This window comes from Vanessa tameamea, chromosome 13 (assembly GCF_037043105.1).
Source record: "Vanessa tameamea isolate UH-Manoa-2023 chromosome 13, ilVanTame1 primary haplotype, whole genome shotgun sequence".
NCBI classification, from domain to species: Eukaryota; Metazoa; Arthropoda; class Insecta; order Lepidoptera; family Nymphalidae; genus Vanessa; species Vanessa tameamea.
The window spans coordinates 1,412,799-1,430,565 of NC_087321.1; the positions used below are offsets into that span (position 1 = coordinate 1,412,799).

Here is a 17,767-nt window from a genome sequence, read left to right on the forward strand (position 1 = left end):
GTATAGTAGAGCGAAATGTATCGGAAAATTGATACCAAAAAATCTAAAGAACCATAGTATCATATCCTAACATTATCTTTCCAAACCTTAAAATGTTCATTATCAAAATATATTTTCTTATATTAATATTTTATTATTACATAAATATTTAATTAATATGTCACAACAACAAGCTGGTTTTTAATGGAACTTCTACGGCTGTATATAGACTTAGATCTCAACAGTAAAAGGCTGTAAAGGCTTCGTATTCCGTCTGAATATAAATTAAGTTCCTCTTAAGGATTAGCCAAAAGACTAAAATAAACAAACTTCTCTTTAAACTGTCTACCGTCGTGTTTTGATATAGTAAGCATTTTCACGTTGAAGATAAAACATTGTCAAGCCATTTCAACCTCTAAAACTCAGTGTTTAAAGATCATATTAGTAAGGAGAATTTAAAGTATTAAGAGATCTGATATGAGAGCTAATACAGCATTATAAGCTTTATTTCTATTGTACTTAAACTGCATTTATTTTTGTTCATTTTGAGTCTACAATACAGCTGTTTAATATTCTGATCTGTAGTTAAATATTTGAGATAATATGAAATTAACGCCATATTCACGTAGTTTTTATCTACGTTCATTAGATTCGGTTTTTTTGCGTTTGTTTCCTAAATGTATTTAATCACGAAAAAGTATTTAACGTAATCTATGTAATCATGAAAATGCTTTAAACAGTAAATCAATCGTTGCCGGATATTTCATTATAATTTTATAATATACAATATTATAAAAAATGTCTCTCATTTAAAAACAGAAATGTTTAATAGTTAACTGAAACTGTCTGATCTACTGGAAAGTTGAATCATACATTATTATTGAATTTAATATACCTACCAGTTTTGTTATTTTTTTTTTTTAATTCAGATTAGTCTAACGTATTTCCTTTTTCTTTCCAGCCAAAAAAGCTACAACAGCCCATGGAGTTGGACGACGGTGACCGCTACGGGCGACTGACCGCGGGCGCCGCGCGGGCCACCGCCCGCGCTCTGAGCGCCGCGGGGAGCGCTGGGGAGAGGGGGAAGAGGGGAAAGGGTAGGGTCGGCGGTATGACAGGGGATTAGACACGAATTAAAAAAAAAAGACAATCAGTTGATTTTACAAAATGTATTACCAAAACATTTGGTACTTCAAAGACACTAGATTAGTTTAATTGTAACGGAATTCTTTCCCCGACATTATTTATTGTATTTAGATTTTCGGGGTGTGTTAATTTTTGTATATTTTTATTGCTTCGAAATGTTAAAAATATTAAAAATTACAGTAACTTTCAAACGGACGGTGGCGTAATATCTATCAATTAGTGTCAACTCGTCGCACATGATGAAATACAACTGTACGAGCGTTGTTATTTTTGAATATATTTTTGGTTCGGGACACTTCTAAATGTATGTCATACGTTTGACAAATTTTTAAGAGGCTATGATTTTAATGTTGCAATTTAATATAGTCTAAGAGTAAATTTTAACCTATAATTTTTTTCGTCAAAGTGAACCTATTATAAAATTGATCACTGGCTTTATCAATCAGATTGAAATCGTATTTTACTAAATAAGGTTCGTTTCTAATCACCCGCAGCACCCCGCCCGATTGGTGAACGAAATGATCCGTCCGATGTCGTTAGCTCCCCGTGTCGTGGCCTTGCCGTGGTCGTCACCATGGCGTGAACTGTGTAACTTGCCTTTATAAGCTTAATTATCGCTATATTTATTATACTTTTTATTATTAAAAAACGGAGGATAACTCGTATCTAGATATTTATTGTAACACGATAAATACGGCTAAATTATCTGTCGTTTTACACGATACGATAAATTATATCGACATTATGTATGAAGTTTCAGTATGTACTTATCCATAACAATGATAATTTATACGTCGCATATAAGCAATGGATACAAGCCATAAGAAATTTAAAAAAAAAAACAATTGGCACAAGTAAAAGAAACATAATCTCCTTTTGGCATCATATCGTGTAAAAGGATACCTTTTTCTACGAATACCTTTATTACAGTAGCGTGTTACTTTATACGGTTGTTCTACTTTCAGTGATTGTGGTTTAATGTTTTTTTAATTGCAACTATATCATGAGTCAATGACTTCATACCAAGGCCTTTTGGTATTGAATAGAACATTTTAAGTGCACGTAACAAATTACCCAATATAGTTTTTTTTTTTTTGAATAGCGAGCAAATTTCTTAAATAGTACGACTTCACTATAAAGGCTAGTTCACACTTACGTCAAACCACTGGAACGGAATTGCTTTTTTAAACCCACCTTCGTCGAGCGTCTCTGATACAGTGAATAAATCATATATTCAACATTTAAACAGGATAATTACAATTTATGACGCTCTAAATACCATATCCCTAATTTATAAGATGGTGCATCAAATCGGGTATAGTGACGGAAAGTGCATAGAATTATAATTTATTATTTAGTTGTGATATTTATATTGTATGTGCGTCCGCGCACGTAGTTCTGAGCATAGACATATAGAACGGACCTCACTGTCAATACCAATGTGAGGGAGATAGCAATAGCGGACATTATCTCAAAGTTGTGATTAAATATGGCTATTTTTTCTCTAGTGTAGGTTTTGGAGTTAAGTAGAAATGGCATCGATTACCAAAAAAATATTTTTTTCCTCTATCTCGTACATCGAACGTTCTTCGTGATCAAAATATTTGGAACATATTAATTTAATTTAAATTAGGTATATTGATCGATGCCATTTTTACTTACAATGTTTTGAGGGTAGTCGTGTCGTCTATTCTATATGGCCATGGTTCCAAATGAGTGCAATCCCAGATGGACTGTATGTATATCGTAGTTAGACAAGTTAAGTGGCGGTACGGTGCATTTAATTTATGTATGGGTGCGGTTGAATGCAGATTGAATTTGAAATTTAAATTTTTTGAACTTTCGTCCGTGACTGTCTTTTTGTGAACGTTCTTCGTTGTTTTTAGCATTAATTATAATAAATCATAGACACGTATATCATAGTGCTTATGTTTAAAATATACATCACTGTTTAAAATTAATGATGCATGTTTTCACGCGTTTAATAAAACTTTAATGATGTAACGATTTCAAACTCAACCTGCACCTGTGCTCTTGATATTTATAGATTTTAGGTTTACAACTCCTGACGAGGCTGGTCGAAATATGGTCACACAAATTTCAACTCAATTGCATTGCATTACGTTTATAAATGTCTTATTCCTTATATGATTCAGTCTACAGGAGTTGGCGGCTTAAAGTGACAAGAATCGGACTAAAATGAGAGCAGGAGATGATAATACGATCTCTCTTTCACTCTTAGGTATTAGGAATAAGGCTGGGCTCAATCACTTTATGTAATTCCAAGATATTATAATTTAATAATTTAAATTGTAAACATTCTGATAATTTACTTTGAAATCTAGATTATTTTGTTATTGTCGTAAAGAAAGTTTTGTAAGTAAGTAAGTAAATAAATAAACTGTCAGAATGTTCACTTTTATGTAATAATTTTGTAAAATAAGTCTCGCATTAATTTTTCAAAATTATGGTAAAATACAAATGTTTTTCATTGCATGTGACATGTAACCTCAGCCTGATATTTATATATATATAATATAAGCTAAATATCTGCTCTCATTTCAGTCGGCTTACAGTCTGTGTTAGTGTCTTAATATTATGTAATATCTACCTGCGTCTATATAATATCTATTTGTTTAGAACATTGAGCATTGAACATAAAATTTCTTTTAAAATGCCACCAATTTAAATAAAATAAAAATCAATATGACAAAAGTAATTTAATCAGACTTTCGATGAAATATATATATAATTTTATAACGAAGTTGGAAATGCTTGATTTAATTAAAACCATGCCTCTAATGATGTCACTTGTCATAACGGTTCAACCCACGGGTTGCAGGATGCCTAATAGGTACTAAATCGATACTGACAAGTTCTAACGAGGCATGAACTCAGCTCCAACATTGCTACAAATTGGATATTGACGATACATACATAACATAACATATAATGTAAATACAAACCATCGCAAGTTCTCACAGTATAAATAACATATTTTATCTCTTAAAATTAAATAAATTTATTTCATAAATTAAGCAGTTTAGAAATTAATTCGAATAAAAAGTTTAAAACAGATAAAATATAGCGTTTAAGATCTTCTTTTTAATAGATATTATGTAAAGGCAGGCAATATAAACGTCATTTCTTTATTATCAGTATTTATTTCGTTATTTTTTAAGTTTTCAATGATTTTAATTGTTCTCGTTGCTTTCCTTGGGAATCTTTATCGATTTTTTAGACTTAGTAAGTACAATATTGTATGAAACGGGGACAGACAGCCATCAACTATTAAATCATGAAACAAAAAGTATGTAATATTTAATTTTATTAATATCAACTTTTGTAATGTAAAAATCCATTTTTCTATTCCGATATACGAATTGTTACGGCAAACATGTTTAAATGATAATTATTGTTTTTGTTAATTGACATTTAGCCGCCATTTTGAATTACATATGTAAAATCACGATTCACGCTGTTCGTAAAATTATATTGTATTTTAAAATAAAAATGCACTAAGCAAGTAATTAGTGCTGATTCTGTTGCACACGATTTATAAACTTAAATAATTTGCCAGTATTAAAAGCCTTACTAATATTTTTATTCCCACGCGTGTGAAATATTAAGCAGAATATTTTTAAGCCTGTCAAATTAGTAGGTATATTAATATATATTGTACAACAGACAACAGAATTAGCACAATATTGTTAGCTTTTTTTTAAATGTGGGTTACAGTTATGACCGGTTGTAATTTAAAGTTGTCTGTCCTTGTATGAGGTTGTTGATTATTATCGTTCGTGAGTATTCCAAAAGTTTCCTGATGTAATTTATTGACTTGAATAAATGAAATTACGCTTCTAAAGTGTACTATTACATATGTAAATATAGGACAACTAATACCTATAATAATAGTGAATGTTGTAATTTGTATATAAGTAACGAAAATTAAATTTTAAATACATAGATAACATTGTGTGTATTCATTTATTTTTATATGAAAAAATATTTGAAAAACCCTTTCATCCCCTTGTTTGTGCTTGAATTTGGCCGTCATTTTTTTTTTTTTGTATCAGAGATTTCCTAACATTTAAATGTCGAATGCCCTTATAATGTTCATGAGCAGTTGTCTTCAGATTTTTATCTTCTATTAATGAATTTAAACGATATTACCTATAGAAATTGTTACTACTATATGGCAGTACTTCATCTAGTAAAATGTTTGAAAATCGAAATTCGAGATCGAAGATTCTGCTAATAAAAACAGCACAAGCGATAAGGCCACACACACAATAATTTCTAAACGTTATAATTAAAGAAGGAAATTTAAACAGCTGTATATTTCTAGTAGTGAACTAAAAATTAATTTGAACAGAATTATTGATCAAAACTTGATGTAAGTTTATTAAAAAAAACACTAGTTGAGCTCAACATTTATATATTTTCTGCTAATTTGGATTAGTTAAAAATAAAACTTGTTCATCATAATAAACAAAATATTGTAGCTTTGTATTTCTTACATTTTTTGTGCTATTAATACATTATAAAGATTTGTAATAATTCGCTTTAACTCGAGTTTGTTTAGATAATTTTTTGTATGTTTTGCACAAAAACAATATATTTATATTACATATTCTATCAAGATATGAACAATCAATGTGCCAAATTTTAAAAATACAAACAAACTAACAATATTATAACAATAAGCAAGGATATAAATACTATGACGTTCAATGTGTCGTCATTGCAGCAATATTAAAAAAAAAAAAACAAAATAAATGAGCTGTTGGGAAAAAGAAGTTTTATTGACGCTATACAAATACTACGCTTTTTTAAATAAATTAAAAATAGCAAATGTTATTTATACAGCTATCATGGTCGTAACAGAATATACTGTTAAGTAAATTATTTTGCCCACAAGAAAAAAAAAACAGAATAAAAATTTTACTAATTTCCAGCCGTTGCGTAGATGCGATCCTGACATTTTCGGGATCGAATAGATGATGTAAATTGGGGTAACGACGAAGTGACGAAGAATTTAAAATAAAAATATATTGAAATGTATATGCACTTACCAATATCTTAATTAAGAACTCTTTAATTACATTAACTCAACACAAATGTTATATATTTTTTTATTTTATTATAATTCATGTTTTAAATCTAATTTAATTTTGACTAAATAAGACATATCCATACTGCGCTGTTACTAGGTAAATTCGCCAGGAATGCATCTCTAACCGTCAGTGGTCGTACTTTTAATATTGAAATATTAACTAGAAATTTTTAATGGCGCCATCTCTCGGGTATACAGGAAATCATTAGAAAGTTTGCTACATAAAAAACGATATAAATGAAAGCCAGTCTCTGATGTACCCATTTCATACGATATCACAAAAGTATCTCATTTAAAAGTCTTTGTTTTGTTACGTTACCAGGGAATAAAACAACAAAGAAAAGTTCATATACAGAAATATATTTCATTACACAATTCCACTGGGTATTACTATTTGGAGAGGAAAACACATAATGAAACACATTTGTTGAGAGTAAATACGCGCCAAACCTTTGTTTAAATCTGACGTGAACAACATTATTTTACTCTTCGATAATACAACGCGAAATGCTTCAAACAATAATATTCCTTTTATAAAACTCCTACTGTGACTATATAAAAACATTATTTAGAAGACACAAACAGTTACAACATAGAATTGACTATATTTTGTACATTTACAACAAACTATCAGATAACATTGGCATACATTGAGCGCCATCTAGTTACAATTACGAAAACAAATGACACACTTATAGAAGTATATTAAGACTTTTTTATCGATAGATGGCGTTGTACGAAACATGCATTTATATTCAAACAGATGGCAGTGTAGTGAGTTCACATCAGACTTGAAACGGGCTTAAAATGTGGCGGAATACTAGCTTAATCACAATTGAGGAATGGCGCCACATACATTGAGCACCGGGTTGACACGTTCACACTTCTCGCTACCTCTGACACTACAACTTAACATTAATTAACCACAATAACACTATCAAGAGATATTCCTAATACCCATTTAAAATTCGCCAAATCGAGATATTAATAAGGCCGGACTATTTCCGATAGTAGTTAGACAGAATGACAGCAGCCATAATTGCAGATAGCCATATTAATTATCTATAGACAAATTTTAATTAGGTAGTTGTTCAATTTTAAATTCTTTTAATACATGATCGTTGAGCGGTAAAATACGCAAGTAACGCTTCAGTGAAAACGTGCCCATAGAATAACATTTAATTTATAATACACAATGCCATATTGAGAGACTTTAGACAATATATGATCGTGCTCCACAATACTATATACTAATCACATATTTATTATGAACATTTAAACATATTAACTTATTTAAATATGTGTATGACCTGGTACTAAAATGCGATATCAATAGATGTTCTATAAAATGAGCGTTTTAAACGACATAAAAAAAGGGAGGCCCTCTATTCGACCTGTATGCTTTTATATCCGCGATTTTCTCAAACACTAGTTATCTAATTTGGATGGGATTCTAAAAATCAATAGATTTTTTACGTAATAACTTTGATATCAGTAATTAAGCTTATCTATCACGTTTTATCTTTTAACACAAATAAATTTATTATTTCCAGAGATACTTGACAAATGGCAAAATGTGGTTTACAGTTTACTCAGAAATGTACTTGGCTCTTTTAGCACCAGGACATAGATACGTAGCCAACATTGAATAACTTACCAATGTCTGTCCTTTTTAACAGAACTTTAAGTGAAATAGATATTATTACAAAATATTTCATTGCCAGTTAACTGTCAAATAGGAAGTAAAATATGATTAATGGGTGTTTAATGAGACATTTATCTCTTTTTGTCATAACTGATTTAACATTCAAAAGCAAATTAGATTCTGTCTCCGTCTCTCATATAATATGTTATTTACATATACATAGGAAATGTACATAATATTTATATAACCTATACAATATTTATAAGGAATTTCCGAACAGGGAAAAAGCATTTTGATATTTTTTCTGTAAAAATAACTTATTTAAGTATAATATTTTCTAACATTAATTGTATAATTGTGATATATGAGTGGTTCTTTACAATTATTTTTAATAATGGTTACATCGAGTCATTTAAATATGTTTAATTAAGACATTTATTTCAATTATAAATTAGTACATCCATTCAAATAGGTTTAAGTTTTATATTGGAAATTGTTTGTTTGTAAGTTCATAACAATACTATTATTTCATAAAAAAATAAAATATCTTAGAAATAAATAATTATTAATAAGTTAAATTCACAACATTAAATTTGTAAAATCTAAGACGCACAGCTTCAAAGTATATTTCAAGTTAATAAATAAGATGTTTTTATAAACTGCTAAATAACGAGAGATCAGTTTAATACATAATATTATATTTAATCACATAAGTGAAGTGCAACGAAGTTCCGTACAGTTGACTTAAGTGATAAATAGATGGCGTTGTTCTATAGTTCTATCGCGCTATCAAATGAGGTTTACTGACGCCGATTATAAGAAACGGTATTAGTGATCTGGATCTCTTCTCTCTAAAAGAAAATTAGTACCGAAAACGATTGATTTACACGCCGGTTAATAGTAGAATTCACATCCCAAATTAGGTATAAGGCTTGACGAAACAAAATAATTTATAAAATACGAAATACTCAACAAATGTAGAGTAAGATAAAATTAGAACAGATTTTGATAGTAATTTTAGTTTTGTATAAGATACTTATTAATTTTGCATTTTCTCATAACACATGCTTTACAAAAAACACCCTATATATGTTTTGGGGAGTTCTAAAAATATTCCTCATTTCATATCTTGCAAAAATTTTTAAAATCAACGTCATATCAAATGATAGAAACAGATTATATTTTAGATTATATTATAATCTAAGAAACAATTTAAAATAATAATTATTAATAATATTAATAGACGTGGCAACCGATAATCACGAGTAACATATTATATATTGTACACAGTGTATAATTGGGGCAGTAAATTCTCAATACTAACGTATATTTATATAATTATTTTGTATAGTTTATAGCCATATATAATGATTATAAAGGATCGCAGCTCCGATTCCGAGTTTGGACGTATTCACCGAATACACGTATCATATAATTTATCATAACATTTATTCGGGAAGGATTTGTTATATAAGTAACACAAGATTAATTTGCCTACTCATTTAAATTAAATGCTCAAAAGCGACGTCAAAAATAAAAACAGTTTACTATCGGACGTTTGTTTTTATAAAATAATAAACAGAAAAAAAATAGAAATAAATAATGTAAAACGATTAAAACTAACAAACAATACAATAGGATTTGATTCCATCATTTAAGCCGTAAATTTTCAAATACTTTTACATACGTTATATTAAATTCTAATTTATATATGCAGTTTTATAGTATACAGAAGTATGGTTAATGAACATTGAGAAAATGTACTTTAATACAATGTATTAAGTATTAATATCGTATATCAAACAGCAATAAAAACACTAACTATACAAAGTACGCACCAAACATCGGGCGTGTCGCTTTCATAGTCGGTATATCTTTGGAATAAGAGCGAATGTCGCATGAAATGTCGTCAGTCGAACTCTTAGGCGTTAAGTCTTTTGGTGGACGTTTCCGTTTTGAGATCTGAGAATGGAAAATATGCAATCAAAATATGTTTTTGAACAATGCTTATAATGATCGATATAAAAATTATGTTAAAAGTTAAATTCATCCACAACAGTAATTTGAATATTTCTTTTTGACAATCATATATTTTTTCAAATTTATTATAATCTGTGACTCACATAGAATAACTAAATTGTTCTATATCTCCTCCACTTTTAATAGCCACAATAATACTTAACATTTTTTATATCAATCATCACACATATTGTACTGTAAGTGAGGTCACCTATTTATTTATCTAGTAACGAAAGCCGGAGCGCCTCATCGAGCGCCCGCTGCTCGTCCGCCAGCTGCTGGTCGCGCGCGGCGTGCTCGCGCAGGGACATGGCGAGCACGGCGCGCAGCTCCGCGTCCAGCTCATCCTCGGGCTCGTCGCCTTGCTCCGGCTCGTGCTCGCGCTCTTGCTCGCCCTCGTGCTCGCCCTCGTCCGCCTCCACGTGCTCGTCGGCGTCCGGCCGCGCGTCCGCCAGCGACGCCTCTATCGCTCTGCGACACTGGCTATGTTACTGGCTGACTACTCTAGCGGGGGTTGGCGAGTGGGACGGGGATGCACGGTGAACGCTTTTTAATATAGGTCATGCAAAGTATTTAATTCTTTGATTTTATACGATTTTATAATAATTACTTTTGGTTGGTATAAAATAGGTTGTGAATTAATTTTTTTTTAAATTTTAATTTGATAGTTGTAAAAAGAATATTTTTTTATTTGTTTAGTATGAGAAGGATAATAATCACATACAAATATATAATTATCCATCGGTAGGACGCTAGCCACACGCACACTCACACACACACACTCATCGATGATGGTAAACGGATATTACATAAATAATGAACATGGTCGAAATTAGCGTAATATAAAATTAAACGCCTAATTAAAGCGCACATTATACACGTTCAAGCTAAACTAATATCGTCGACATCTGTAATAAATTTATAAAAAAAAATATATATATATTTAAAGAATTAACATAAAATTAAACATCGCAAACTCTAAGATTGAGATATTTAAAAGTAGATGGTAAACAAAAGTAAACGGATTCAATCGAAAATATATTGAAGGCATAAGATAATAATAACTTGGAACGCTTTGTAAGGTAAAGGTATTTCTTTTTGTCTCGGTAATGTTGTTTTAAAAATTCGTTTGTGTAAAAAATAGGTGCATTTCGGTGGTCGTACCGTTGCAGATGCGCGTCCTCGTGCGCGAACAGCGCGTGGTCGCGCGCGCGCGGCGGGACGGGCGACGTGGAGCGCGCGCCGCGCAGCGCCTCCCACACGTCCACCTGCGCACGCGCTGCGTCAGGCGGCTCATCGCCAGGCCGAATATCGCTCATGCCGACGACCTTTTTATTAAACTGTCTGAGTGAACTGAGTTAAATAAAAAGGTCGCCTGCAATGAGTAATGAGTTTTAATATACGATAAGATTGATTTTTGATGTGATAGAGCATCGTGCCGGGTGTCTGGGTGAGTTTCACCCACCGGCATTCGACTCATTCAACCGCCAAACGTGATGTCTACCCGTGCGACGCGTGACGGGAGCGCACCTGGTCGTCGTGCGTGCCGGCCTCCATGAGGCTCTGCTGTATGGCGTAGTGCAGCAGCTCGTCGTCGTCGCAGGGCAGGCGCTCGTCGGGCGCGGCGGCGTCGCGGTAGGCGCGGCCCACGGCGAAGCACGCGTCGTCCAGCACGCACGCCAGCCGCGCGCCCGCCAGCACGCTCTGCACGTGCGCCACGGCCGACTCCGTCGCGAAGATGTTGCCGAACGTGATGCGCGCGTTCAGCACGTGGAACAGCGGGATCTCTGCGGCCGGCACGAGCGCTTTGAGTGTTCTATGCTTATCAAAGAAAAACCGTTACTTAAAAAGAAAAGAATCATTTAAGCGTGTCTCACCGATTTTCACAGGAAAACCAGACGGCAATTGCATCTGGACGAAATCTTTTAGTTTCGCAAAATGTGGCGACGATATTGCCGCCATCAAGTCTAGGATAGGCATTATCTGCTCCTGAAGCTGTGAAATACGAATGAAATTTATTCAATTAATAGCATATAAAACAAAACAAGAAGAAATTACAATAATATTAGTAAGAAGTAAGACATATCTTACCTGCAAGGGATAGTCTTCGCACAGCCATAATGTGGCCTTGAATTTCTGCACCTTAGTGGACACCTCCCTCGAGCGGCCGATGTCTCTGTCCAGCGGCTCCCCGGAAAAGTACTCTTGCCATGACACAGACGGTCGACGCTCATGGCGGTACCTGCTTCGTTTCTGTTGTTCATCCTAGAAGTATCGAGAACAAACGATGAGAATTCATTTTCATTAGCATCTAGGTAAAAACTTTTTAGAGTTTACTGGAAGCAGAAGTTAAGTAACACACACTAGTTACTTCGTGGCTAATCCGCAATGGACTTCCAGGAGTGCCCCGATTTCTCGGCGTTCTCGGCGTTTTAAATATCCTTAGGGCTGACACATACCCGGTCGGGGGCGAGCAGCTGGTCGGGCTCGGCGGCGTGCGCGGGCGCGTCGTCGGCGTCGGCGAGCGCCAGCAGGCCGGCGAGCGGCGCGCGCGGCGCGTGCGGCCGGCGCTCGCCGCGCGGCACGTGCTCGGAGCGCGTCTTGGAGACCAGCTCCACGTTGTTGGCGGCGAACACCTTGCACTCGTACCCGTTCACGACCTCGCTCTTGTCCTGTCGCCAGCCCCATATTCCGCTTTTGTTTCTGCGGAGCGGACACGTCGTGAGTATAAAAAAGTTGATTTATGTCACTCTGAGCACAATCTTATTTTAAATACGATTTCATTTAAACTACTAAGAACGGTTTCGTAAATCCATTAATTTCATATAAATAATTTAAACCCCACCTCTCGAAGCTGATCTTGTCAGTGTCGAGGTAGTTGATAGAGATCGGGGCGCTAAGACGCTGGTCGATCACGTGTTGAGGGGGGGAGGGCCAAGCGCGGTTTTCTCGTGCCCCACACTCCAGGAACTCGCACCACGACGTGCCCGCCTCGTGGTCTAACTCCACCAGGCTGGCGTTCCGACCTGTGAAGCGATAAAGATGATGAATTAAAATTATTAACCAATTTATGTTCTGTTCGTGTACTTTCTTATACAGTCATATTAGAATATGTATTAAAAAAACTACACGAAACGATACGGCAAATATTTTATGCTTAATGAAAAAAGAAAAAACAATGAAAACTAAATAGTTTGGCACCATAATAGAACAAGTTTTTGGAAATTATTTTAAAAACTATAATAACAGTCTGTATAGTATATAACTTATGAAGAAAAGAATCAGTTACATTAACATCTGTAACATAATAATGTCTGTGGTGATGTTATGACGTCAAATCACTATAGGCGTGCATTTTCATAAGTAAATAACGCTCGTGCTTACAAAATTTTCTTCTTGGTGTGCTTGAGACGAGTAAGACTAAGAATAGCAAAAAAAACACAAAGTAGATAATATTTGTTAAGTTTAATTTATTACAAATTTACTGAAGCAGAAGTTAAGAACTTATAATATTTGATTTGGAATTTATAAAATGATTGTCGCACCTTGTCCTCTGAATATGTAGGTCCTGTCTCCTCTCTGCCACCGATTATTTTCAAAGCCGACCAGCGTTGTATCCACTCGGACATTCGCACCACGTTTGTAAACTTTGTATGTATCAAATGGACACATTCGAGAAACCAGGGGAACTGAAAATGGAAAGATGAAATTTCAAAGCAGAGCAAATAAAATCTACTATTGCACAACACATATACAGAAAACAGGTTTCTGTTAATATGTATATAAAATTTCATAATGATAGGTTTAGTAGTTAAGATGTGGAAACAAAACAAACATGTAAACATCCTTCACATTTACAATATTAGTTATTTTGAGACAGGGAAAAATAACATAAATAATAACGCACTAGATGACAATACTAGGACTATTTTTAGGATATTTTCTTATACATGTGGCAGAAACGGAATTATAAAATTAATTCAATATTAAAATAGTAAACAATCATATAACATGACATTCAGACAGTTTAAGACTTGAATCATTAGAACCTGCTTCAGAATAATTATCAATAAATTATTCATATAACTAGTTGGAACATTAACCATAATCATAAAATGTAATTATTGAATCTTTTGTAACATAGCAGAAGCGTTATGCGAAGTAATTAACGGCTAAATTAAATCTGTAATATAATATTATTACCCCAGCTTGTGAACTCCCATTTCATCTCGACATAGAAATCTGGTGCTAAACTAAGCTTATTTAGTAAATCAGGAATCCCACTCGATCGGACAACGTGTCTTTGATAGTCACGGCGAGACAGCACCAGGGATAGCAACTCAGGAATACCAGTTGCAGTAGCTTCTTGCACAGCTGTAAGAAGAAATTCTTTCATAAGCAATATACATACAATATATTTACAATACTGCAAGGATTTAAAAACATATTACAACCGAACCGCGTCATAAATAAACCTTATCACTTTATCAACTATTATTTTCGACACTAAATCTCGACCTTGACGGTCAAAAGCTATAATCTATAGAAGATATACTTCAGTCTACTCAATTTTAATTAGGTTTCTGTTTTAGTTTGGCGGATAGGCAGGACGGAAACCTTTTGTGCCACCTGACAGACCAACGACACTGTAGAATATTGTAACCATTTCTTAATTCTGATTATTGATTATTAAGTGTAATATTTATGAATTTCATTATATATGTATTTCACTTACATATATTAAAATATATAAGTGACATAGTGAGTAACTTAACATGTTTTCAATATTTAAATAATATTACAGAGGATGTTACACAATGCTTATATGAAGCACAAAACAACTAGTAAAACTCAATTGTCTTGACACATTTCGTCCCAATTCCTTCATATATCTGGACCAACAATGACCAACTCTACAAGAAATGCATGCCGCACCATAAAAATGCAGTATATTTGTGAATAAAAATATTATGTTATTACTGTAAAACAAAATTATAATTTCTGAAGAAAAATGATAAATTGTTAAGTGTTCAGGTCTCAGCCATTTCTTTGAACCTGTAGTAGATTTCTCACATTCAAATAAAGTATGAATACATTTACTAGATTATAATTATGGGCCTTTTAATACCTGTCCATCCATCTTTTTCACAGTTCACATCGGCATTCCCATCAATGAGTACTTGTACAACATCTAAGTATCCTAATGTAATAGCTAGGAGTAGAGGGGTTCGGCCCTGAGGATCACGCTTTTCTATTTCCTCTGGTGGATACTGTAAATCAAGAAAATAACAGTTAAAAACAAGCTTCTATAAAAACAATGTTATCAAATGAATAAAATCTCGAATAGATACAGCAGCATACATAGTTAGACAATGTTTGATAACTGATATGCATGATTCAGATTGTTTTAAAATAAATATGACAAATTTATTGGTTTTTGTTTTTCACTTTTTGCTTGTGTTCATTCTAATTGAAGCTAAGTGAAGTGCAATATGAATTACTCCCCTTGGAGGAATTGTTTTGTTTAATTTGTCAAACTCTACAAATTTTTATTCTTCTACATATATTTTTTTAAAATTAAAAACAATGATTAAATATTGTTCCAATACTGTTCCAATAAATATTTTGGTTATTTTTATAGTATTACATTATTCTTATGGGGTATTTCTATAAATATTGAATAGGTTTACATTTTTCAAGAGATAGCCATCTGGTATATCTGTAATCTTGTAGCTCGAGACTTCCTTTGGGATGTTTTTAATAAAGTAGGAATACTTACAGTTGCATCACAATATATTTTATATAAATTCACAATAATACTGAATTATTTTGAAAAAATCAACTAAGCATTTTATTAACATAAGAAGTTAGGATAAGCTTATAAAATAACCTTACAATAAAGGATCATATAACCTTATAGCAATGTATTTGAATGACATAACTTTGTGGTTTATATGATAGAAAAGAGTAACTACTGAGTTTGTTGGTAGTTCATCTTGTTAGGATTTACATGCCGAACCAGTAGTAAATATTTTTTTACATTTTTACATTAACAGCCTGTAAATTTCCCACTGCTGGGCTAAGGCCTCCTCTCCCTTCTAGGACAAGGTATGGAGCATATTCCACCACACTGCTCCAATTTTTGGTGGAATACACATTTGGCAGAATTTAATTGAAATTAGACATGCAGGTTTCCTCACTACGTTTTCCTTCTCCGCCGAGCACGAGATGAATTATAAACACAAATTAAGCACATGTAAATTCAGTGGTGCTTGCCTGGGTTTGAACCCGAAATCATCAGTTAAGATGCACGCGTTCTAACCACTGGGCCATGTCGGCTCAGTAAATATAGTAACATTTAATACAAGTCTGTTAAATGATGATTTAAAAGTTTTAATGATTCAATTTTAATCAAATCTTCAAAGTATGTATGTTTTTTTTAATTATTAATTTTATCAATATTTATTTATTATATCACTAAGTTTTAGTGTAAGAATTTGAAGCTTGTAACTCAATTTAAAAAATAATGTATATATGAATCCTCATACTTAGACACAGTATGTCATCTTAGAAACAGATTGATCGCCAAATATAAGAAGTCTTAATTATATAAGTAAGAATAAAATATTATGAAGTAATTAAAAGATTGCAAATTTTGGAAACATATTTACTTTAACAAAGATTATATAATATGTAAATTACAGATTAATAAAGCAATCTTGACAATGTAGTAAAATATGTAAGCATGACTTTAATAGGATTTTCTATCCACACAATATTAGGCAGCATGTTTTGAGTTCTAATCCATATCAACCACACTCTTATGGTTTCATCACAAATAATAAGATTATTTTAATGTGACGGTACTACACCTACACATTTTGTTTACATCAATAATATTAGAAAACTTTATGATATTACATTTCTTATAGAATTCATAAATACAATTTTACATATATTATATTCTACCGATTTATAATCTCATATATTTCGTATTTTAAGCGTTCATTTGAAATTAAAATATGTATTAAATGGTATATAGTTTAAGTAGAAGTTCTTTAGATTTTATTTAAAACTTACAACTAAGTACTTACCCTTTTATTATTTAGAGCTGCCGTTAATTCTAAGGGCTTGTTGTTCCAAACAATCCAATGAATCGGATAGCGGTTGGCGATTTCTTCTGATGTTAGAGGCATTTTATCAACACATTTATTTTATGATCTCAATAAATTTAACTTATATTTTATGCAAATTTAATAAAGCAACCTTTATTATTTTCTTTTGCACGACACTGCACCGAAATTCATTATAATACGCAAATATGTCACTACCTTTTGATCCACTCTCTGAGTAATGTCAAATCAAAAAACTCATTAGTCAATAATTACCTATAGTTAGTTCTCAATTCTCATTTCTCAATAACCAAAACGGTACAATCAGGTATTAACTCAATGGTCATTTTAAATCCGTTCTTCTATCACTAGCTTCAATTCATTCATTTGAAGGAAGTTGAGAATATACTCTATGATGATTGGTGCTCAAATGAACAATGATGTTGGTGAATTCATCAATTGGTTATTTCTGATTCGAAATTTTACGTAGTCTAGTAGGTATCTACTTAAACTTAAACCTGTAATATTTGACTAAGTTCAGGAATTGAATTCAATGTGTCACTTATGGCACAGATTATAGATACGCGACAATTTGCAATACGAGTACTTTTCATAACAAATATAACACGAAAATAAAGTAAAAAATATTAAAATCTAAAAGAATTATTTAATTTTTTTTTAATTGTCACTCGAAGTCAGAATACAACATTAAAGTTTGAAAACTGATGTTTTGAACGCTCATATAACATC

General features: G+C 32.5%; 2 protein-coding genes across 2 annotated transcripts in view; one reads left to right on the forward strand and one right to left on the reverse strand.

Moving 5' to 3' along the window:
* The window catches only part of LOC113397810 (uncharacterized), a 90,578-nt gene extending 85,482 nt beyond the window's left edge, over positions 1–5,096 (forward strand). Inside the window, exon 4 of the mRNA XM_026636322.2 lies at positions 941–5,096. Within this exon, the coding sequence (XP_026492107.2) occupies positions 941–998 (58 nt within the window). The 3' untranslated portion in view covers positions 999–5,096. The remainder of the gene's footprint in view (positions 1–940) is intronic.
* Positions 5,097–6,580: 1,484 nt separating this feature from the next.
* LOC113397813 (ankyrin repeat domain-containing protein 13D) lies at positions 6,581–17,565 on the reverse strand. The gene is made up of 12 exons (XM_026636328.2): positions 17,000–17,565; positions 15,034–15,175; positions 14,109–14,279; positions 13,451–13,594; positions 12,751–12,931; positions 12,365–12,608; positions 11,997–12,170; positions 11,783–11,900; positions 11,436–11,692; positions 11,070–11,173; positions 10,117–10,376; positions 6,581–9,848 (listed from the first exon to the last, which is right to left on the reverse strand). The coding sequence occupies exons 1-11, from the start codon at positions 17,099–17,101 to the stop codon at positions 10,121–10,123; spliced, it is 1,893 nt and encodes a 630-aa protein (XP_026492113.2). The 5' UTR covers positions 17,102–17,565; the 3' UTR covers positions 6,581–9,848; positions 10,117–10,120.
* Between the last annotated feature and the right edge of the window lie 202 nt (positions 17,566–17,767).